This window comes from Dipodomys spectabilis, unplaced genomic scaffold, assembly GCF_019054845.1.
Source record: "Dipodomys spectabilis isolate Male_0828 unplaced genomic scaffold, ASM1905484v1 ptg000169l, whole genome shotgun sequence".
NCBI lineage: Eukaryota > Metazoa > Chordata > Mammalia > Rodentia > Heteromyidae > Dipodomys > Dipodomys spectabilis.
Window position 1 is genome coordinate 2,338,637 of NW_024870846.1, and position 25,563 is coordinate 2,364,199.

At 33.6% G+C, this 25,563-nt stretch overlaps 1 protein-coding gene across 1 annotated transcript in view; it reads right to left on the reverse strand.

Annotated features, from left to right (window-relative positions):
- Nucleotides 1–25,563, reverse strand: part of Cdh19 (cadherin 19) — a 44,813-nt gene that overhangs the window by 11,692 nt on the left and 7,558 nt on the right. Inside the window, exons 3-9 of the mRNA XM_042693510.1 lie at nucleotides 22,411–22,705; nucleotides 17,349–17,468; nucleotides 15,564–15,728; nucleotides 12,725–12,909; nucleotides 12,094–12,347; nucleotides 8,019–8,140; nucleotides 2,976–3,097 (exon numbers count right to left, since the gene is read on the reverse strand). Coding sequence (XP_042549444.1) covers nucleotides 2,976–3,097; nucleotides 8,019–8,140; nucleotides 12,094–12,347; nucleotides 12,725–12,909; nucleotides 15,564–15,728; nucleotides 17,349–17,468; nucleotides 22,411–22,705 — 1,263 coding nt within the window. The remainder of the gene's footprint in view (nucleotides 1–2,975; nucleotides 3,098–8,018; nucleotides 8,141–12,093; nucleotides 12,348–12,724; nucleotides 12,910–15,563; nucleotides 15,729–17,348; nucleotides 17,469–22,410; nucleotides 22,706–25,563) is intronic.

Below are 25,563 nucleotides of genomic sequence, written 5' to 3' on the forward strand. Positions count from 1 at the left end.
TATACTTGAATTCAGCTTATAGACACATACCCTTTTGATTTTTAGAATACTAACCTATCCCTACAATGCTCCAAAATAAACATTAGAAAACAGATGTTAATTACTATCTTTTCTAAAAAACAAGTTGCCTCTTCAGAAATGTGGGTTAGAGCAACAAAACAAAACAATGAAACAAAAGAAAACTTAGAACAAATAAATAAAAGGAGTAGAATAATTGTGATACCCTATTGAATTTACTCATAAAATTAAGAAAACAAAACCACCAACTGTGCAAGGATATACACAACTCTCACAGGAAAGCTGTGAATATTCTTTGAATTATATTTCATAATTCAACAAGAAGAACAAAATATTAGAAAACAAACTTTATACTTTTGTCATCATGTTGATCACTTGGAGGACGAGAATAATATTTACTTGGAAATTGAAGGATTTATCTCTTCATTCTCCTAATACTATAGGACAGTTAAGCCACTGCCAATACCTTAAAATAAATCCACCATTATATTTTGCCAACTATTTTTGCTGCCAATAATTATTGGTAAACTATCATTTATATTGATAATATCTTTAAGAAAATACTCCCTACAGTGGAATACAAAATCTAAGATAGGCTATCAAAATAATTTTATGCATTATTTATTCTTCATGATTATTTTAAAATATTATATTTTGTCCTCAACTACATTGAAAATTACATTGAGAAAACTAAAAAAATCAACAACAAACTGAAGAAGTTTCAACAATTCAAATTATTTTAAGTTAAACATTTGCAAATTCAAGTATAAAATCTAGGTAGTTTTGATTTGATGTGAACATGAAAGGGAATAGATAAATGTTGCTTTTCTGGGATGATTTATTGATTGTTATAGAATCTAATTACCTCAAATTTTGTTACTTCAAGAGTCATTAAGTTGGCTGCTCTATTACATTAGAAGCCAATTTGAAAAGCTACTCTTATTTTCTTCATTTTAAGATGCTTTATTAGATGAATGGCATTCAATAACACCGTTTGATTTGGTTATTATTCCTAAGTTAAATAAATATCCATCAATCTAAATTATATTTTATACACATTTTACATACTTTGCTAAAATCTATATACATAAAGAATCTGTCAAATATGCTTTCTATAATGTACTAAAAGCACATTAAAATGTCTATCTCCTGTGAATACCAGTAATAAGTACTCTAATGTACAGTTATATATTGCTAATTGCTTATGACAAGAATATGTTCTGAGGAAAGCATCGTGATGGGACTTTGTCTTTGTGAGAGCATAATAGAGCTCATTCATGTAAAAAATAGATGCTAAAACATTTATTTCTTCTAGTATACTTGAAGAAAATTCTTGCAATTTGAAAATAAAATCAACTTAACTTCACAAGGAACAAACTGAAAATCATGTGCCACAAATAATGACAATCTATGAGACACTGTGTCTTCATTCTTAAATATGGTGATTTGATTATTAAAATGAGTCCATATGGTGTAAAAAGAAGATCTATACATAGATTACACTCAATAACATGGTTAATGATTTATTTAGTAAATTCTAGTGTATGTGATAGCATGGGAGATTATTGTTGATTCTCTCTCTAATTATCTGGAGAAACATAGGAAGCCACATAGCCTTTTTCAGCTACACAAAGGAATTTACCATAAAAGGGGATGAATGTGTGAGCTTCTGAATTTGACCAGGATATCTCAAAGAAAGGGAAATGAAGATCAAGAAAGTTGTGGTTTCCTTGGCACTTAAAACCAGGAATGTAATTTTGTCTGCATATGTGAAGATTAAATCTTGTTTTCCTCCTTTCTCATTAAATGATGCCTGGCAAGAATGATAACTTCACAGACATTTTTCCATATCATTTCATATGTCAGACTTTTAAAAGAACACAAGAAATCTTATTTCCATTAAACTCTTAAGATGAAAATGGAAGGCAAAAAATCAGCCAGATGATAAAAGCAACAAAATCACAGAAGTCAGCACACACTGCCCAGTAACAATGCTAGAGCCAGCCACCTGTGGCTCATGCCTGTAATCCTTGTCAGAAGGCTGAGATCTGACCATCACAGTTCAGAGCTAGCCTGGGCAGAAAAGTCCACGAGACTCTTATATCCAATTAACCACCAGAAAATAGAAGAGCTCAGGAATAGCACCCAGGCTCAGAGTTCAAGCCCCACAACTGATAATAAATACATAAATAAACAAATAACAATGCTAGAAAGTAATAGTGTTCACCTTCAAGACAAAGACATTTAAGGGATAATTGAAGAAAAGATTACTTGTTGTTGTCTGCAAGATATACATCTTACTAACAAAAAGCACACAAAAACACCAGGATTGATGAACAATATTCAAAATAACGAGAAGCTAAAAGTTAATAACAACGTTCCTAGTTGCAGCATTCATATATCACTAGGTAAACTGGAAGCCAAATTTTTAGAAGAGATAAAAAAAGATCCCTGCAGCTGGGTGCTGGTGGCTCACGCCTATAATCTTAGCTACTCAGGAGGCTGAGATCTGAGGATCATGGTTCAAAGCCAGCCAGGGCAGTAAAGTCCGAGAGACTCTTATCTCCAATAAACCACTCACAAAACCGGATGTTGTGCTGTGGCTCAAGTAGCAGAGAGCTAGCCTTGAGCTGAGGGACAACGCCCAGGCCCAGAGTTCAAGCCATGACTGACAAAAAAGATACCTGTATATTAATAAAGGGAAGAGTCTATCAATAATTTTTCCTTTACCAAACAAGCTCTACTGGAAATAGAGATACATATATGTCAAAATACAATAATAGGCATTATTTCAAACTTATATGTGAATTGAAATAAATATATTTTTGAAAATAATCTGTGTAATATATTGCATGAACCACATACGATAAGTATTATATACTGTTGTGTATTATTTATTTATAATAAATGGCACTATAATATATTGCTTAGACTTAAGTAACTTTTTTGTGTCTTACCTGGCCAGACTCTGCATTTTCGCACACATAAGTCTCATAGTATTGAGAAAACTCAGGAGCATGATCATTAATATTAAGAACTTGAATATATACAGGAATTGAAGAAATCTGGTATTCATTTTCTATAAAATATACAGAATGAAGAAAATAACTAATACTTTAGTAAATGTGTTGCATACATTCATTAGAGTTATTGAAAATATCTGGAGAAAGTTATTTTTTCAAGCATGCATGAAAAAATAGCTTTTCTGTTAGTTTCTAATTTTACTCCATTGTGGTCAGACAGGATATACTATGTTATTTCAATTTTTGTAAATCTACACACACTGGCTTCATGACACACAATGTGGTCTAATTTGGAAAATGATCTGTGCAGTGCCAAGATGAATGTATTTTCTGTAGCTGCTGGTTGAGAATTCTACAGCTATTCATGTCCATTTGGCATAAGCTCTCAAGTCAATGTAAGGTTTCTATGTTGAATTTTTTCCTGGAAGTTATATCCAATCATAAGGCTGGAATGTTGAAACTAACAACTCTTTCTGTGTTTGGATCTGTGTATGTTCTTACGTCAGCTAATGTTTGACAAAATTGGATACTCCAACACTTGGTGCATAGATATACTTATGTCGGGGCTGGGAAGGTGGCTCAGTGGTAGAGCGCTTGCCTTGCATGCCTGAGGCCCTGGGTTCAATTCCTCAGCACCACATAAACAAAAAGAAAAAAGCCGGAAGTGGTGCTGTGGCTCAAGCGGTAGAGCGCTAGCCTTGAGCTGAAGAGCTGAGGGACAGCGCCCAGGCCCAGAGTTCAGGCCCCATGACCGGACCCAAAAAAAAAAAAAAAAGATATACTTATGTCTTCCTGCTGGACAGTTCTTTTTATTAAATTGAAGAGTCTTTATTCATCTCTTCTTACCAATTTTGATATAAAATCTACTTAATCAGATGTGATTATTACTACCTCCACTTGCTGATGAGGATTTTATTTCTTAGAAGATATTGTTCCAATCTTTCATCTTAAGGAAATATTTTTGTGTTTTTTTTTGGTAGGTGTATCTCTTGTAGACAATGTTGAGCCTTGCCTTTGGATTCAACTTGCCATTCTGTGTCTATTGATTGGGGGTATTGAGGCCATTATTACTGAGTGGTAGAATGGAGAAGAATGCAGCTGAAAAGGTAGGATGGGATAAATTTGATTCACATTTTTATCTAAAATAGTCAAGGAAAAATTTCTACTTAGCACATTCAATTCATGAGACATATATTTGGCAGCTTTAATTTGTAATAAGCTGTAATAGGAAATGACGACTAGAAATAGGAACTGATAGCTCTAGAGACAACGTGCTGAAGTCTAGGATACTGGTAGCACTTGTACTAATCACTTACTTCTAATGGCATGTGTAGCACCATCTCCATCCCAGTTTCTCTGACAGAAACGTGAGGAAACCACCTAGGGTTAAATACCACCTAAGGTCACAGCAGAAGCCAAGATAACTGAGCAACAAGCTAGCATCAGTGCTACCACACTCTAAAGCTCAGGGTAGAGCTTTGAAAACCAAACATGAATCACAGATACAATATAATGAATACACTTGAACATAATGTGACCACATCATATCAAGGTGAAGTAATTTATAAACATTAAGCTGATAAATATTCTAAGTGGGTCAAGAAATCTACCAAAAAAGTAAGAAATGACTAAATATATTTTTAAATATCAAAAAAGAATGAAAAAATGTCAAAACAACCATATGGTCAATTGAAATTTTCAATACTTTTCTTTGTTGTTATTTACAACATCTGAACTTTGTTTGCTGTCTTAAAGTATAAATAAGCAATCAGAATATATATCCTGCTGAATTTAGAATTTCAAATCCAAATTGATTATTTGTTTATTTATTTATTACTTACCTTGGTAAAATAAAAGTTTTCATTAAGATCTTTACAGCATTTTAATCATCTCCTGAAGTCTGATTAAATCATTGTATTGATAGTCACATAATGTTTTAGGGTGAGATAAGTCAAACCTCTTCAGGAAAGAAACACAGAGGCATGGTAGGGAAAACTCAGGATCATGCTTGTAGACAATATTGTCATTTGGTTAGGAAGAAAAGCCTTACACATCATCTGATTTAGTTCCTACATTAAGAATATTAATTGAAATAGCATTACTCTTAAATTTAAGGGTACCAATGGAAAGAAGTGAAGACCAAACAAAGTGTGGTTAATTCAGAAAACAATTAGTGAAGCAAGTACCATTATTCTTATTGATAAACAATGAGAGAAAATATGGTATAAGATTATTCATAAACAATGAGAGAAAATATGGTATAAGACAAAGATAATATCATGCATTAGTTATGCTAGCTAACTGGTTTATTGTCTTTTGGCTTTGAAATCTTTATTCATTGTTGATCTCTGCTTCCTTCATTTCGAGGTTTGGAGAGTAACCTGCAGAGGCTTCAAGCTTACCTTACATAAAACAGAAGCCACATTTATCTCAAACTTTAATGTGAACTTTAAAATGTCCTTATTATCATTATAAGAAACACTGGGATGTAGATAGAAGATATTCAATGAAATAAACAAAGTAATTTCTCAAGACTCACCATAACTCTCCACTCATCTTTCAAGCTAGATATTTTACAAATGATTATGTGAAATTATAATTGAGGAGATTGGCTATGTTTGCTAGTGAACAATCACAGTTTTCTTTTGTGTCATGGTTGTTTGGCTATTTTCCCTAACATGCTTACCATAGAAAGTCTCTAGTGTAAGTCTATGGAATTCTTTAATACATTGATAGAGTTCTGGTGTCTGAATGGTTCATGCACAACTGTGGGGAATATTTGGTGTCAAGTTTTTCCCTTCTTACACTGGATACTATTGATCAGTTGGAGCCTGTGAGGATAGTTTTTGAGAAGACAGCTTGTTTGTGTGTTGGTGTGCTAGAGAGTAAATATTTGATAATCACTTTTGAAGATAAAACATAAATACAGGCTTGTGTTATGTAATTGTCATGTAGTTGAATGTATGTAAGCACACACAATTGTTTGATTCATCATTTCTGTGGATGGTAGATATAGCAACTTAATAATAGATTTCTTCAGACAAAAAGCTACCACCTAATTAATGGGACAGGTTGTAATTACACTATCTGTCTAACCTTAGTTACATTCATACAATTGTTTTCCAATTTCACTCCAAAAAGACTAGCATGTTTTGGATCTTACTATGAAAACTAAATTATTTTAATAACTCTAATAACTAATAATTCACATTGTTTATTTGCCTAATTTAAAAAAGAAAATGCTAGTTTTTTTTTTTTACAAAAACTTCTGATATATGTGCTTCAAGTGAAGTCATTTTTGTAGATTCAATAAAATTTCATGTTTCAATAGCTAAATTTTAATAGCTCAAATTCATATCTTACAGAAAATCATTTTGTCAAAGACAGCCAGTCTTTCCTTAAACCAATATGAAATCGTTCTCACAGTAGCTTTGTAAAGCCTGACATTATAAACTTCTTGCTCTCAGAAATATTCAATGAATGAAGGCTGCCTGCGAAAGTAAACGTCTTTGTGTTTTCTGACCCTAGTAGACTTGGCATTTCTTCTTTTCCAAGAGGCCTTGTTGCCCTGTTACAATTTCTTTTTCACTCTTGGTTGCATAGCCAGAAAAACCAGCATCCAGACCCAAGTCCTGTTGTGTTTCCACTGAGCTGTTCATTACACTGCAAACGCTTGTAGGATGTGCCTTTTACTCAGCAGTGCCACCTGAAAACTGTCCAATAAAGTGGGGGATAGAACAGATACATGAAGAAAGCCCCAGGAAAACCAAGAACCAGCAAGGTGGTTGAAATTCCATGTAAGCTAGTTACAAACATGTGTGATAGAAATTTCATCTTTACTTCTAATATGTCAGAGTGACATAGTAAGTCAAAGGACAAAAAAATAGGAATCATGGACATCTTTTATTTTGTGTTAGTTATTTTTTATATAATTAATATGATTGGATAACTGAGTCATAATTTTATGTCAATAATTGGCTTGATTTTGATATTTTTTTCTGCTTCAAAAAAGAAATATATGAAAGAATGAAACAAATAGTCTTTAAAATTCGACCCTTTGAACAGATTAATTTGAATAGGAAATACAATTGTTTTGATATCTACAACCAATTAATATGCTACTCATACGCTTAACCATGTTGCATTTGTTCACCCTGGTTCCATCTTTCCTGTACCCCCCACCTTCCCAGATACAAACTAACAAACAAGACAAAGGGAATTGAAAACAAAAACAGCAACATCAGCAATTGAAATAAAAATATCTCTTATTTCCTTTTCTTGGAGTCATTTTATAATATATTATAGAATCAACACAGATGCCCCTCAGTGGACGCATGGCTAAAGAAAATGTGGTGTATACACACAATAGAATTCCACTCATCCATCAGAAAGAATGATATTGGACCATTCATACAGAAATGAAAGAAGATATGTATTTAAATGTTTTTTTTCTTTCATGCATTTGTTTCTAACGCATTTATAAGATTATTTCTTTGTTGCTTTGTATGTCCCTCCCCCGCAGTAAAACCCCTGCTTTCACTGTATTTGATGTCGGTATAATTTGTGGAAGGGAAGGGGAAAAACAAGTCGTTTAAATAAGGATACAGATCGATCCGTTGCAACAATGAGAAGTACAAGTTGTCATGTCGAAAACGAACTTTACAACTTTGGTCGGGGGGAAAGGATTGGGTGGGGAGGCGAGGGGAGGCTGGGAAGGGATGTGAAGGGGAAACAAAGGAGGAGGCTACAATGATTGACAAGAAATGTACTCATTATCTTGCCCATTTAATTGTAACCCCTCTGTACAGTATTTTCACAATAAAAAAGAAATGAAAGACTTGGGAAATTTTATATTAAGTGAAGTAAGTCAGAGCCAAAGAAATGTAAGCTGTATGGCTCTCTTTTGTTGTAAGAACCTAAATGTGCCTGTAAACCTATATGTAAAGCACACTGTTGGTCTCCTGAGCATGTACTCACCGGTTTCCATGGCTGCGACACTCAGGTTGAACCATGCCATGTCCTCTCTGTCCAAAGGCCCCGTGGTGATTATAGTACCACCTTCGTCAATAAGGAATATTTCGCTTTTGGTAATAGAATACCTGTCCCCAAAGGAAAGCATTCATTAATGTTATCCTTTTGTCAGTGTAGCAATATTAAGAAGCCATATTACACACTTTTAATATATAGTCAATGGGATACCAAATCGTTAAATGTATTCCTGTGTCTAAGATCCAACTCAGTAGTGATAATTTTAAAAAGTGGTCCTAGATTTTAAGTGTCTACCATTCACATTTCCATGAAGAACACTAGATAGTAAACTACTTGGTTAAAAGCAAATGCAAAGATCATGTGTAAAGGGAAGTATGAATAAGTCATGGTAAATATAAATGTTGGTAAGCGTATAATACTTTTAAAGAAATAAGTCTATTCTGCCCTTCATGGCCCCTGCTCTCTCTCTTAGACCTCATGCCTTGCTAGCTACTGAATTCTATCATATTTTCTTGAAAGTTGATTCACAGAAAATGTTCATTTCTGATTCTTTACACCAGACGTGATAATAGATGGTAAAACAAGTTCTCTCTGCATAGCAGATTGACCTTTAATTCTTTCAAGAGCTACATAATATTTTCGACACTAGAAATATTTCAGATCTACTCTCTTACTTTGGATATATACATGTTGATTACATATATAATGCAGCATGCCTGGAAGGAACTGGAGTAATAAAACTCCCTCATGCAACAAGTCAGAACATTATCTCCAACCCACAATGAAAGAAGCCTTTGAAGCATTCCACGTTTCATCAGCTTGCAAAAGATTAATAATAAAAATCGAAGAAGAGTAGTAACTAGGGTTCAGTGACAACTTTTCGTTTGCACGTGCATTTCTGAAAACTTTCATGAGACTTCAAGGAGATGGCCCTAATTACATGGCAAAGATGAGAATATTATAATCTTAAATTGGCAGGCTTCAAAAATATTACACTAATTTGCAGCTTGATGTTCAAGGGAATATTAAACTAAAAATTAAGGAAACTGAAGTCTTAGAGGAGTTCAATTTTAAATAGATTCTGTTTCAAACATTAAGTACTGTTTTATTGAACTATCCACTACCAGCTGTATTTTCCACTGAATAGATGGGTTGGAAAATATGAAACTATTTTAACAGATGCTAATTTGATATTAAGCATTTAATCATTTTCCTATAAAACACTATTCTTCTCAAAGAATAGAAAACTTTGGCAAGAAGTTGTAGTGTCTGATAGCATAATAATAATCTGTTAGTAATTAAGAAGAGTCATGGTTAAAATAAATAGGTGGTCCACTAGAAAATTCAAATAGAAATTAAAACCAATATGACCCCCCTAGAAAAAGTGAATTATCTATCAATGATATGTGGTATGTATTATTTATCTTTATTCCTCATTGAAAAGCATGTTGTTTGATTATTTATAGCTTTATTTAATTTCTGTATTCTATTTATATGGTATAATATTTCTAGCCTTGAAATGAGTTATAATTATCTAGTTTGTGCATGCATACATAAAGTCAATTTATATAAGTAACAAAACTGAATAATATATTAGTATAATACGTATTTATGCATATGTATAAATTATACATATGGATATATTTACTATATACATTATATGTATACATGTTTATACATATATGCCTACATGCATGTACAAGATAAAATTAAGATTTTAAAGTCTTTAATGGAAAGCAGACATAGGAGTTGATTACAAGTAAGACATTACTTTCTTTTGATTTATAATATTACCACCCAGTTCAAATTAGTCATTGGTGCTTTTCTCACTGGTTCAGTGAAGGACACAGAATGGGGGGAAGTTCCAGTCAGCAGCAAGAACCCTGTCTGTGAGCAATCAAGCCAAACCAGGCTGCCAGGCAACGTGCTCAGTCCCTGGCAATGGCAAAATAGAATAGACAAAACAAAGAAAAACAAACAGATATTGGAATCCATTTATTCTCCAGAACTGCTGTGAAAATAGTAAAGAATTACCTCTGTCTCTGATCCAGGTTTTTCTATGAAAACAATATATACAAACATAGCTATATTACTGTTCTAAAGCAAACCATTAATTATAATTCTATGAGTTCAACTACAACTATAGTTGGATTTTGCCAGGCTTCCTTCTAAAGTTCTCTCCCTTTTTCATGACCTAGTGTGGAACTGCAAATGGCATTTTTCTCCCATGTCTCCTTCTCCCGTGTCTCCTGAGTTCCCTTCCTAGCTTCTTAGTATCTTTGGCTTTCATATCTCCCATGCTATTGAAAAGCTCTGGAGCATTCTGTTATAAAACATATCCCAAACAGATGAATGGCAAGAATAACAGCAGAGGACTGCCTTTCGCTTTGAACAGATGGACAAGGAAGAAAGAGAGGAGTGGAATTCTTTCATCATCCACTTTTACCTTTCATTTTTGATGCAAAGGAGATACCACATGTTTAACCCTTTTGCTTTACATTTATTTCTCATCTAGTCACCTTTCAATGTTCTGTGATAGTCAGATATGAGAGTCAAAATTGGAGAAATTTGGATAAAGCTCACATGTAATTTCTATGTCACGCACACAAACACACATATACGATATAGATCACATATCTATCTATGTATACATATGTCATACCTGTAAAAATATGCAAATGCATATATAATATATGTATATGTGCATATACATATGTAAATGAATATTTTTTCACATATATACATTATCATACATATGTGATATTTAGGAGTAGGAACTATGCTACCCATGTTGAAAGGTATTCAAAGGTAAAAGCTTACAGTGGAACATAGAAACAAAAATATAGTATGGCTCCATCTAAGGATGTTGTCACATACCCATAGTCCCAATTAATTGGGAGACAGAGATAGGAGAATCACAAGTTAGAGATAGCTTAACTGGAGTTAGTGAAAACCTATCTCTAACAAATAAACAAGCCAACAAAAATCTAAGTCTGTGTTTATGGTAGAGCTTTTCTATCAGATATAAGACCCAAGTTTCAATCCCCTGTAATTCACAAACATATAAACATATATATATATATATATATATATACATATATATATATATACACACACACACACACACACACATACACACACACACATAAAAAATAAGCATAAAATAAAATTAAATGGCTGGGAATGTGGCTCAGTGGTAGAGTGCTTGCCTTGCATGCAGGAAGCCCTGGGTTTGATTCCTCAGTACCACACACAGAGAAAAAGCTGGAAGTGTTGCTGTGGCTCATGTTGTAGATCACTAACCTTGAGCAAAAGGAAGCTCAGGGATAATGTCCTGGCCCAGAGTTCAAGCCCCAGAACTGGCAACAAATTAATTAATTTTAATTTAATTTAATTAGCAATCTTCTTCTTTGTATAAGCCTTAAGTCCAAAGAGAAAAGCACAAGTCCACTTCTTAATCAATATATGAAAATTTGGAATTATCTGGATTGTGTGTTAAAAAAGCAAGTAAAAAGAAAATTGGTGAAACGGAACCCATAATGTGTTTATAGGTCAAATCAGACTACTCACACAATGAGAAAGAAAAAGAAAAATGATAACCCTCATTAAAACATAGACTATTTTAATGGATTGAATTTTTTTAAATCTATTTGAATTTGAATAGGAATATATTTCTAATCAAATATATCATCTTACTCCTCTTCAGTTCCAGAAAATTTCCTCAATTTCCAGTAACATTTCAATTATACAACATTTATGTGCATCAATGATTTGCCAGCTTTGTTCTGCTGTCATTTTAGAAAACAAGAAGTTTTTTTCTTTTTTTTCCATATTTTCCCCCATTTCTCTCCCTACTTTGATCACTTGTCCATTTCACTGAATTTAGTCAGGATGCCTGTTTTAAATGTGGCCAGTCAGCTCTATCACTGCATGTTAAACTGCAATGAGGCTCCCTGATTTGGCTGGTTTGTTCCATGGTAACAAATTCATCAAAAACAACTAGAAGTAGAGATGAGTAGCTTTTCTCATGGTTACATGGCTTTACTCACGTTCATGAATTTACCTAATGGGAGATTTCTTTTGATCGGGGTCTGTGGCTGATACCTCTCCAACGAATGATCCCCTTGGGTTTTCTTCCAGAATTTCAAACACATAATACGGGAGGGAGAAAACTGGAGGCTCATTTGCATCTTCCACTTGGATTGCAATGAACGTGGTGGAGGGCTCAGAATGGAAGTGGAGGAGATGTTCATCAACACGAGGGTTTCGAACTCGAACTCTGATGCCGTAATGGCTCTGCTGTTCAAAATCCACCTTCTACAAAGAAAGGCATTGTACACAGGAGAAAGAAAGGCATTGCACACCGGAGAAATAGCTTAAGGAACCCAAAGGATTAACTAGAATTGTTTATCTTTCAGCTAGAAAAATTTAAAAAACAAATAATTCTTTGTATAATTCCAAAAGCTTTATAAAAACAAACACCTTTATCTCCAACCTAATTTTCTCCTTAAGCCACAAATCATGAGTCCTAATTTCAATTACTTAATGAAGCAAAAAATCCAAACAAACTGCACACACACACGCACGCGCGCACACACACACACATACACGCACACATACCTACACAAACATGCCAGGTATTTATGATTTGATTCCACATTGCTCTGCAAAGCAAATAGTTTTAATAACTTTACCTGTTTCAATATCACTATACCCTCCTGGGTCTCATCATTGGTGATGATGTCGAATGTTTGTGAATTATTGTCGTCAATGCTGTAATGCATTTGTGCATTCTCTCCTACGTCATCATCATAAGCAATAATTTTTCCAATGAAAGTCCCAGTAGGTGCTGATTCAGAGACAGTGAGTCGGTACAAACCTTCACAAACAAAATGGGTTATCATAGTCAAGATAAGCAACTCCCAATTATAGATTTTTTATTTATGAGATGCTAAAAGATTGGCATTTATTCTTCTGGTCACTTGTTCTGGACGTCATGTTCTGTTTTCTTTTTCTTTTAGAAGGTGTATGTTTTTGTGCTTCTGTATATTTGCATACAATTGTGTGTATATACTTTCTCCTTTTACTTTGTAATCTAAATATTTCTCTCACATGTTTCCTGGATATCGACCATTCATTCTCCAACACATCTTACCAATCTTATCATTAGAATATATGACCCCAAAATTTCATGTTTATGCTCATCTACTTGACAATGTGGTTTATTCTTTGTGTGTCCTGTAATAATCCCAACTAAATTTGATAAAAAGAATTTTCACTTTTACTTGAATTTTCCTGATACCTGATGTTAAAGTTACGGGAGTCTGAACTAGCTGAATTCTAGTTACAATAATTCATTTGTGATGGGAGGTTATAAACATTAGCTAGGTTTGAAACAAAAAGAAAGAAAATTTTAAAATTTAAAGTGAGAAGCAGAGATAATGGGGGTAAATATATTAAATACATGAAAACAATTACAGCTTATTGGACTTTTTCTCATTTTTTTTCAGAACAACAAGCTAAAACCTAATAAATATCTACACTATTATAAACGTACTACTTATACTATTCGCTGAAATGTAGAAAATCATAAGCATAGATACTGTAAAGTATGCGACATTCTAAGATTTCAAAAAGAAGAGTTTATAATAAATTATTTGCAGAGATATTTGTTTCTTTTCAAAGCCACAGCAAGTTACTTCACCACATGTGTTTTAATATTTTTGTGATATTTTTAAACAAGGGAGCAATGATACTGAATTAGTGCTCAAATTTTACTGCATAATTTTCTTCTATTGTTAAAAATTTCAATATTCACATATTTATTTATGGAAATTACAAATTACCATTTATTCTGGAGAAAACAGTGACAAAATTAGAAACAGGACAAAATACTTCACTTAGCTATTATCAAGTTTATACTAAATTACGTGCATTGAAACTTATGGGGAAAATATATCTACATTCTTCTAAGTCTTTGCATTTTCCATACATGGATACATAGCTTCACAAAATAAATTAACAAAAATCCTTTACCAATTCCATCATGGCGGGTTGGGCACACAGCAAGAAACACAATGAGAACAGAATGCCCTCAGAGTCTTACTGGAAATGTAGCAGAAATACCAGAATTGTGTAAGTATGAAGGCAATATTATGATACATTTTTGCTAGAATTTCCTCAAGGGAGACCTGATTACTGGGGAAGATCTGAAGTCAAGTAGTGAGTACCAGAGGAAACTAAGTTTCATGAAGGTAAAAACTCATGCCTTATGTAGTCTGGGAACAGAGAAGCATGGCTTGGGTTGGCGTTCCCAACAGAGAGGGCATAATACATGTAGATGAAGTCTGGCTATGACTGGGCCATCCTGGGAAGTTTGGGAACACAGGATCAATTAGTTTACACATAGGGTTTTGACCTTTGCTCTAAGATTGGAAGACACGGGATGAAAAGATCTGACAAGTATTTTAACAAGATCACTAAATTTGAGTGGAAATATAGAAAATTTTGTGTTATGGAACGCAAGCATAGAAACTTGATTAGAGCCTATGGTCATATTAAAAAAGAATTAAACGTTAAAATGACAGAGCTAAGATGGTAAAAATCAGTTGAGACCAAGCATGCAAGTATGTGTAAAGCCCACAGACCCAACAAGATCTCCGGAGGACTGAGGTTTTTGGTATAAGCAAGGAATGAAAGAAAAAAAAAACTTTCCAAATTGTCTTTGCAAAACTGCTTTTTCCATGATCATCACATGATACCTGTATACGGATGTATATGCAAATGAAGCTTTTTTTTCTATAAAGATGGAAGTAAATTACTATCTCAAATTTTCATTTGTGTTGTGGAGAATGACCCTACAAAGACATCCTATCGTTACCCACCCAGTTGCACAACTACATTTCCCTCCATGAGAGGAAGAAATAAAGCTTCTGATGGAATTCAAAGTGTTCATCTATTCATTCAGAAATGGAGTATTTATCAGGTTTATCAGGTTCCAATGTAAAAGCATGATTCCTTGAAAGAGATAGGACAGTGTCCGAAGCATTTGATAGCACTAACTGCTACAGGGATGTGTGGGCTGGTCATGAACCAGCCTGTGAAAACCACAAGGTCAGGATGTCCCTTACCTAACAGCCAAGGAGGCCAACTTTCCCTCCTTTATGGAAACAACTGAAATCTCCTAAGAGTAAAAGAACAAGGAAATTGAATCACCCCTACAAGTTACAGAGGGAATACATCCCTGAAGAAAACTTATGAGAAACCAGTAACAAAGATTTTAAGATAACGGAAGCTTTGATAACTGGCGATCCATTACTTTAGGAATGTTATTATTAGTATAATAGCAATATAGTTTTCTTCACTTCAAATTGACTTTTCACACTACTGAAAAGAATTACCCCTCATCTTAGTCTAGTTATTCTAATTCTTGTGCCAAAGCAGTGCTTCATTAATGTCATCATTAACAAATGTAGGTATATTCAAACTATTTGTATTCACATTACAATGGGATTTCAGATTTCTTGTACTTACTTTCTTTAAATATTGGCTTATTGTCATTAATATCTGAAAGCTTGATTAATACACTTGTGGTTGCAGACAGGGATCCGGGCTGACCGAGCATGTCTTTGGCTTGAATAATTACCCAGTACTCATCTTGTAGTTCTCTATCCATTTCAGAAGATATTCTTATGACTCCTTTGAATATGTAATACAATTACAATTACAAGCATTATTTCATCATTAACCACATGTCCTCCTAGGTAACTTTAAGCCAAATTTTACATAAGCATTCCTTTGTTATCCACTGAACAGTGCCACACAACGCCCACAGGGGACACGATGTGAACCTCAACTTTGCACAGAGTAGCCTAGGATGGTCTTCATAAGAAGAAAAGATGATCTAAACTTGAGTGCGGTTTTAACTCTTTCCCATTGTAAGAATTTCTCTACTTTCCCTGATATCCTGGATGGTCACCCACACACTCTTCCCTTAGCTCTGGATTCTGGTTTGATGATATCTTCAAATACAACTTAAACTGGTCCTCACTTATTTCTAGTATTTAAGCTACATTGCTTCGCTTCAAAATCACTCAGGTGTTTACTGATATCTACATATTCAAAATTTCCCTTTAAATGCCAACATCAAAAAGGCCATGTTTCTGGATTATTTTATGTTTTTTTTTAAACATGCCTAGAAACATTCAGTAATTTGGATAATTTGTGGTATTTAGTCAGTCATTCTCAACTAGGACTGTGTGAAGAAATTAAAACACAATGTTTCAAGGAACTATTGCATGTAACTAAAACAGTGTTTCCTGAATCATAAATATGCACACTGTCATTGAGGGAAGTGGGAATATAACTACTCAAATTTAATTCATCAGAATTTGCTACTCTCATGAATTTTTGATTGAGAAAAAGGATTTAATATTTTCTCTAAGAATTAATAAATAATTGCCCAGGATCCAACAAAGTTACTTTAATTCTTTATATCACTTAAATTAAATAGTATAGAAATAACAAGTTCTTCTAAATAACAACCAGAACATTTTAGCTCATTGATATTATTAGTAATTAGTATAGTCTGATATTATTTAGTAATTAGCATAAATTGTTTTATTTATTTCTAAAGACTATTAGTTTCTTAGAAAAAGACACATAGGCTTAATCTCCATTTTGAACACAAAAACATTTTTAAATATTTTTCAATTAAATCACATATATACCTATAAATATATACTACATATATATATATACTATATATAGTATATACATATACATATATAGATATATGTATATACAGATATATTTATATAAGCATTATATATATATATATATATATATTCTAAATAGTTCAGGACATAGCCAACTAGTTAGTCCAAATGGATGAAGCCGTAACTAAAAAGAATTAAATCAAGTATAATATGACTAAAAATAGTACAATACTGAACTTTCTAAAATAATTTGTCCTAAATACACCTAATTCAACCTTATATTTAATCCATCATGTTGCAACAATAGTTCTCTGTAGGATTTTTCTTCCCAGATGATAGTTGACATTAAAGGCTTTTTACATGTTTACAGATTTTTCCTAGATCACTTTTTGCCAATTCCTTATGTCTTTTCTTCATACGTTTGAATCGACTTGTCTTTCTTTTAGTCAAGCACATTACTACGAATTCTGACATGAGTTTTATACCACATGTATGCCCTAATTTTAGAAAAGCAGTTTAAACACTACATGTAATTTACAAAAGAATGCATTTATTTCTTGAACCACCACATTCTATGGCACTTTGTTTTATTCAGAGGTACCTGTTGTTGGCTCAGTAGAGAAGTACGCTTGGCCCTGCAGCAGGCTGTACAGGAGGCGTGCATTATTGCCAGTACCAGGGTCATCTGCGTCACTTGCCGTCACGCGGATGACAAATGTTCCTGAGCAGCAAACACACATTATCAGGAAATTAAAACTTAATTTGTAAGCAAAGGATTCCAGCTCACAAAGCACTCTTTACTTGACACAATGACCTATCACAATCTCCTGAGTTACCCCTATTTATGAAATACTGATGCATGTATGCTAACATTAGTTGACTACATTACACTTCAGAGACATTTATCCAAGTGGACATTTAAATGACTAATTATAGCTTTCTCCTTAGCGCCTGAATCTTTAAAACTATCTTATACTTTCGTTGTTTAGTAAGTTTCACACAGTCACATGGCATAGGTAAACCTAATTAAAAAGACATAGACAGGGTGTAATCTGTACCAAGTACTTTAGTGGAAAACAACAGTTAATTTCTTTGTAAATTGCCATTATGCTATGCTTCTTCCTTCTTTTGATACAAATGAAACATTACAATGAAACATAAATGGTGAAGTAGCTACTGTTTTAAAGCAGCCTGGATGATTCTCATTCACATGTTAAATTCAACAATAGTAAGAAAACCTTGCTAGATGAGGTTGTCTCATCTCTCATAGAATGTTTTATTCCCTGTGATCAAGAAAAACGCCCAAACACATAAACAGAAAAGAGGGATAGGTTTTTAAATGACTACTGCTTTAGATACCAGGCAGGTGAGAAGAAAGTCACCCGCAGCATGGACATTGTGTAACTAAAGCTTACATTTAGGACTCAATGCTGAAATGTACCATTGAACGTTCCAGTTTATTGTTTGAATGGTGAGATTCAAACAAAAGATTTCAAGGTGGCTCATTTATTTTAGAATGTAATATTTTCTTGATTTTTAATTCAGTAGTATAAAGGTTAACAAGATTTCCTTCAAGTTAAGATGTAAATCTTCTAATAAGAATGCTACTTAAACCTAAATGTCACTGGTTTTATGAATAAAGAATAAATTCTTTGAGATGTTTTGTTCAAATTTAAAGCACAATAGGTTAAATATTATACACACCCTAAATCTGTGATTTTGGCAAACATAAAATATGTATATGTTTCTTTAGATAATTAAGTGGTTATATTTCTAGCTATAGTTACATAAATTCCTCTAATTAGCTTCACAGTGAGACTGAATTTTAGTAGCATTAAGGCTGTAGGTAAAGCAGGAAATACTGAACTGACCCATGGTTACTTCATTTACATTTGAAAGACAATTACCATACAACCTAGAATATCCAAGTAAAACTCAGGAAATTGATATTTTCAAATTTGACACCTTAATTCTGAAAACTATTTTCCCAATTATTTTTTGTTTGTCTGACCACAACCACCTGAAAATGAGGTCAATGTTATTATTTTTGTGTTGTATCATTTATACTTCTCCTTTTAAAAATCTGAGATTTTAGAATCTAAGCTAAACCAATTTAACAGCATATAGGAAAACTAACAATATATTCAGACAACCTGGGAATAACAACTTATTCAAGCTTCTTCTCTTCATGTGTCTAAGGTATAAAAATATTAGAAACTAATTTTATGGCACCTTACTTTCGATATCATTTTATTATTTTCAAGTACTTGTTCAAAGGAGTTGTCCTTAAAGCAGTCTATGCACACAATATATCTTGATCAATGTTTCCCCTTTCAAGCCTCTCATCTAAGTGGTTAAGGTGAATGACTAGCAACTAATTTTAAAACAAAGAATTTCAAGTAAACCCTTTTTAATTTCCTGAGAAATAATTGAAGTTATTTGAATTTGTGTGTATTTAATATATTTGATCACTCTACTGTAACATGATGGTAGTATTAAATTGATGATAAATATTATTCACTCAAAATTTCTATCTTTAAACAGTGAAATAGATGATCTGATACATTTCCCTAATAATTATAAATTTCAGAATAATCAACTACATCTGCACTCAAATCTGTAATGTCTTTTTAACTCATGAAGTCTCTCTGATAAAAACATTCTGAAGCTGATGGTAAGTAAAATGATTCATTTAAGCATAAGAAATGGTAGACAGAATGTTGAAATGAAGTGTGCTTCTACTATGAGAAAGTTTAAGAATAGTATCTATCAAGTAAAGCACCAATAAGTGAGCTGAGAGAAGATAGTAACAATCTTTCCTCCTTATTTTCTATAGGCAGAAAAATCTAAAATTAAATTTTAAGAGTAGGCTTTTAAATTTGTATTTTATATACATAATACATAAATGATACCAATACCAATTATCATCCACAATAAGTTAATTATAAATATTTACTTAATATCATTGTTTCATATACAAATTGACCTAATGTTAAACTATAAATAACCCAATTATACCAGGAACTTCTCTGAGCTGTCCAGACACATTATCTGTGCCTAGATTTCAAGTGTCATCTTGAAATCAGTGTTCAGTGTTTATGTCAAAATGCTTCTCTGCAGAACTGTGGCTTTTTACTGGCAAAACCAACTAATGGAGGTTGAGTTAATTATTAGACAATGTACTAACTTTATTTTGATGCCCTCTTTGTTATTATACCAAGATAATATATATAATAGGTACTATATATATGAATAATAAAATATAGGCAAAATTATTATCAAGAAAGAGAGGGCTACCTAGTTGTTAGAGTATTGTTTAGGCACCATTAAAGTGCATAAAATGACTGCATACTTTAATCGACAAAAGTGAGAATTATGAGTCACTTATTTAGCAATGAATCCGCAAACCCTGGGGTCAGGAATAGCTGTAATTCACATTGATACTACGTTTCTCCCAACCTGTTTTAACTCTTCTGCAGTGATTCCATCCCTCTGTGTCTCCCTTCGCTCCCTTATTTAATCATGCTCTTCCCAGGAACCCTTTGCTACCCAGATGGTAAGTGGGAACACGATATTATATCTCCTTTCACTTTAGAGTTCATGTTTGGAAGCAAATACATTTCAAATATAAAGGCAATCAGCAATCCCTAAATTATATGTAAACCAATGTATGTATAATACAAGAGTGTGTACAGAGACACAAATATCTCATTGAGACTCCTACATAATTATAAATAGTGTATCAAAAATAATTCAGTAAAGCCACTCTAAAACGAAGCTGGCTGCTCTGGATTGCTTTCTTCACAGTTCATCTCTTAAAATGTGCCCTGTTTAGCTGGGCGCTGGTGGCTCACGCCTGTAATCCTAGCTACTCAGGAGGCTGAGATCTGAGGATCGTGGTTCAAAGCCAGCCCGGGCAAGAAAGACCGTGAGACTCCTATCTCCAATAAACCACCAGAAAACCGGAAGTGGCGCTGTGGCTCAAGTGGTATAGCGCTCGCCTTGAGCTGAAGAGCTGAGGGACAGCGCCCAGGCCCAGAGTTCAAGCCCCACGACCGACAAAAAAAAAAAAAAAAATGTGCCCTGTTTCCCTACACAATTAATCACCATCATATCCGCTGTTACTTCGCAGCTGTATTTCGTACCTTATCAATTATTATCACATTTTTACAGTTAGCTATTTCTCACTTGTTCATTTAATACTAAATACTAGAATATAATTGCCATTTGTTTTTATAACTCCATTCTGATGTTCAATGAAAAATGTTTAGTACCTTATGATGAAAGTATGCTTGCTGGAACCAGGATGAGGATAAGAAGAATAGAGATGAAAATAGAGGCATACAAATATATGCAAAAGGAGAGGGGAAGAATGAGGAGTGGAAGGTTAACAGGAAGAGGAAAAGTACAGAACTATTTCCTGATACAGCTAATGACACTGGATTTTTTAAAAACATTTTTCATATCTGATGATAATTAGTTTCGATTCAGGGTGCTCAGCTAAATTTGCCCATGGTCTAAATAAAGAGTGAATTTCTATACAGTGGCATCTTGAAATTCCTACCTGGATATCAGAAAGTGAAAAAAACAGGCAAATACATAATTCAATATGAATTTTTAGAATCATTGGATAACAAATCAGATATCTAGGTAATGCAATCTTAAAGCATGTTGGCAAAATTTAAGATGATATTGATACATAATATTAGGTTGTCAAGATAAAATATTTTGGAACTAAAGTGTCCTATCATTTTTTTTTTACCAAGTGGGAAAAAGACTTTTGCATAACCATGACCTTAGTGCAAATGCATCTCTGATTTTCAAGACAGTCAATTATTATATCTTACAAAATTAGTATCATCTATATATATGACATTTAAATGATTAATGACAGCAACATAAGAGTTGAAAAGAAATGAAATAAATGCAGCTATACAAAAGTGTTCAATGCTTGTTAGATTTGGGAGTTTTATATCCCACATTTCTTTCTTTTCTTTTCCTACCTCCCTCCTTCCCTCCTCCCTTCTTCCTTCCATCCTTTCTTCCTTCCTTCCTACCTTCCTTCCTTCCTCCTTTTCCTTCTTCCTTCCTCCCCCCTTTTGCTTCTTTCTCTCTTTTCTTTGCTATGCAGGTAATGAACTTTGAACTCTTGCTCACATTTTTCACTCACACTTGGTTCTCAATTACTTGAGCCACACCTCCAGCCCAACATTTTTTCTCATTAATAAGAGAACTCTTAATCTTAATCTTGAGAACTCTTCTGCCCTGAGCTGGCTTCTAACCTTGATTCTTTTATCTCAGCCTCAAGAGTGGCAAGGATGGCAAGTGCAAGCCTCCTTACCTGGCCTATTCTGTGGTTTGGATGCATACAACAGCTCTGATAATAAGCACTGCATTTCCCTATTTTTATGTGCAGATCTTGTAGAATTTTATCAGTTGTTCAAATAAAAAAGAGAACTAAGCTTTGATTTGCTTTCAAGTCTGAGATAAAATTTAATAACATATTTAATTAATATAATTTTACTACATCATCCACTTTCGCAAATGCTTTGCTTGAACAGATTTGTAAGTGCTCGTGTAGCTCCTAACCCATATAACATGGACTCAAAATTTCAAACGTGTTGTCCAAGCTACTATCTGTGATGTAAATGAATATGCAGTACCTTCGGGAGACATCTCGGGTACAGTGGCCTCATATGGTTCCTCCAGGAATTTTGGTTCATTGTCATTGATATCCGATACGCTGATGACAAATTCAGACTCAGGTTCCACAGCCTTTCCGGTGGTGGTGTCTATTACCTGGGCTTTCAGCCTATAGAGGGACCGTTCCTCCCTGTCAAGCTTCTGCTTGGCATAAATGTCACCTGTTCTTTCATCAATGACAAAAATACTTCCAGCTCCAGCCCCCGAAAGCTTGTACAGGAAAGAGTTGTTTCCATTGTCTAAGTCAGACCTTAGCTGCAAATGCAAAGAGAAGCAATTGAGTTTCTGGATTTGGTGTAAAGGCAAGCAAAGTCTTAGTTGTTTGGTTTTCATGTGCCTTCATCATTCCCCATGTTCAAAACCCAGAAAATGTTTAACTGAAGATATTTATTTCAAAATCTCTATTACCATCAAATGGGATACAGAGAGTTAAATTTCAATAGGGAGACTTGCATAGGTTTTTATGATTGTGAACAGGTAATTCTAATGAAGTCATATAGTAATTGAAAAACAATCCTTAATGAATCATAGTTGTAATGATGTACAATGTATTTCATTGGAATGTGTTTTGTGACATCATTCTTAAATACTGGATCCATATTCTCATATACTTGTGTTCATTTCGGACCTAGAGAAAAGCTGGGACAAAATGTTATTTGTATATTTAAACAATGGATGTTCTGTGTCTTGACTGAAAATACACAGGAAACAAAAACAGGAAGAAAGTCAAGGAACATGATGAGCAAATGATTATCTCAACAAATTTTTAGCTATTTATTGCATGCTTTTTATGTACAAATTGACATTTGTATTTTTAAAATAATCATATTAGGAGATATGGCTTATTCCATAGGAAAAGAAAGAACGAAAAATTATAACTTTCTCAAAGGCACAAATTCCTGTAGATTTATGCTTTGATATCTGGTATATCTAATTCTAGATTATATCTTGGTTATGATCAAGACCAAAGTTTAAACTTTGACTTTTAGCTATAAAATGTATTCTCTTCTGTTTAATTCTCAATTATATGTAGGTTCATTTTATTCATTATTCAGAGAATTCAGGAATTATTTAAAAAGTTAAATTTATATATAAAAATATTTCTGACATAATCTTTAGTGAGTATCACTACTGAATTGGTTCAATTTGATAAACCTTATTTATTCCATGAAGGAATTTTCTATATATAATGTTAAGAAATTGATGAAATTAAATAGGCATTCCAGTCAGTACACCAAGTGCACAATGAATGATTCACACTTCCAAGTCATATCATACTGATACCATTTGAGAAGCTTTTCAATAGTAGTATGAAATATTACATTTAGTAATAATAATTTAGAATAAATTCACTTAGTCTATTTTTGATACAATTTCAAAACAACAATGAGTTGGATGTTTTTAATAGCTGAGATTTATTTGAGAAAAGAAAAACAAAATGTTTACTTGTGCTTTTGCATCAGAATTGTAAAGGTTAACAACTTGGGATCTCCTATCCTCTGGTAGGTATTTTGAAATTTACCATGCTTGCACTCGACCGTATTTCCACAGCTCAGCAGCTTATCTGTCTGCCCCCAAAAATCCAATATTTACTTCATTGTACTTAACAGTTGTATTCATTTTGAAGAGTTATCTGCTTTATATCAGCTACATTTATCCTCTCTAGTTAATTATAGGCATGAAAACATCCTTTACACTTGTTCTTAAGCAGTTATTTGAATATCATATAAGCCACATGAGCTGGTTTATCAGGAAAACATCTCTTGAAGTCTTTTCCTCAATATTTTTGTATAATAATAGAGTCGGCACTTATTTATGCTACCAGGCATTTGATTTGCCTCTACACAAGGGAAAAACTAAAAAGAGTGATATTATTTATAGCAGGCAATTGCACACACACACACACAAACACACACACACACACACACACACACACACACACACATTTTTTAAATCCATTTGCTTAAGATCCCAAGATAATCATCGGGTAAATGGGATTGTGCTCATAGTGGCTGGTGGATTGGGTGAATAACTACATTAACAGAAACTCGCCAGAATCAAGAAGAAAACAAGTGTATTCGTTTGCTTTACTCTTTGGGCCCAATTAAATTTTAATACCAGCTAAACCTATTTCAGTACATTCATCTAGGCAAAAGCTTCACAGAAAAGTACCTGGCATTGCAATTACCTATGTTTGGCAAAATAATAAACCCCTAGCCAAAAACAGGAGATGTTCTGTCTGATTAAGAAAAATGATAGAATTAGAAATTGAAGTTATTTATTCCTTGTACTTCATCTTCACTAATCAACAGATATATATATATATGTGTGTGTGTGTGTGTGTATGTGCATATATATGTGTTTACATATATATATATATATATAGAGAGAGAGAGAGAGAGAGAGAGAGAGAGCTCCAAGATATGGAAACAAGAGATCTCTCTCTCTTTTAATTTTTATTTTTTGATGATTCTGTCTTCTTTTCTTTATGTGTGGTGTATTCAAATGCATGTTTAGGAGAGGCTTGGGAGAATTGGGAGAACTCCAGGGAAACGGGGTGGAAAGGTGCAGCCGTGGGGCTCCCTGGACTCGGAAGGAAGTGAAGGTCACATACAGCAGGTAGGTGGAGAGAATGAGAAAACAGACGACGCTGCATGAAAGGAAGCGGCTAGTTACCTGACTCTGTAATTGCAGTCCTGCCAATCATCTTTATAATAACAATAAATTATTTTTAAAAAGAAACATTCTTAAAACATAAACCCTACTGAAAAAAGTGAACCCCAAGATGGGGACACGAGTGGTTTTTTCCTTTCTTGCTATTGTTTCTAACGTATTTATAAGGTACCATGTGATTTGTTGTTGTTGTTGTTGCTTTGTATATCCGTTTTCACTGTATTTGATGTTGGTATAATTTGGGGAGGGGAAGGGAAAAAACAAAATGCTTAAATAGGGGTACAGGTGGACCCATACAAGACACTATGTTGAAAAAGCAACTTTATAATTTAGGTGGGGGAGGGGAGTTGAGGAGGTGGGAGGGAAGGGCTGGTACGGGAAAAAGGAAGGAGGAGGCAAGAATGTTTGATAAGACATGTACTCACTACCTTGCTCATGTA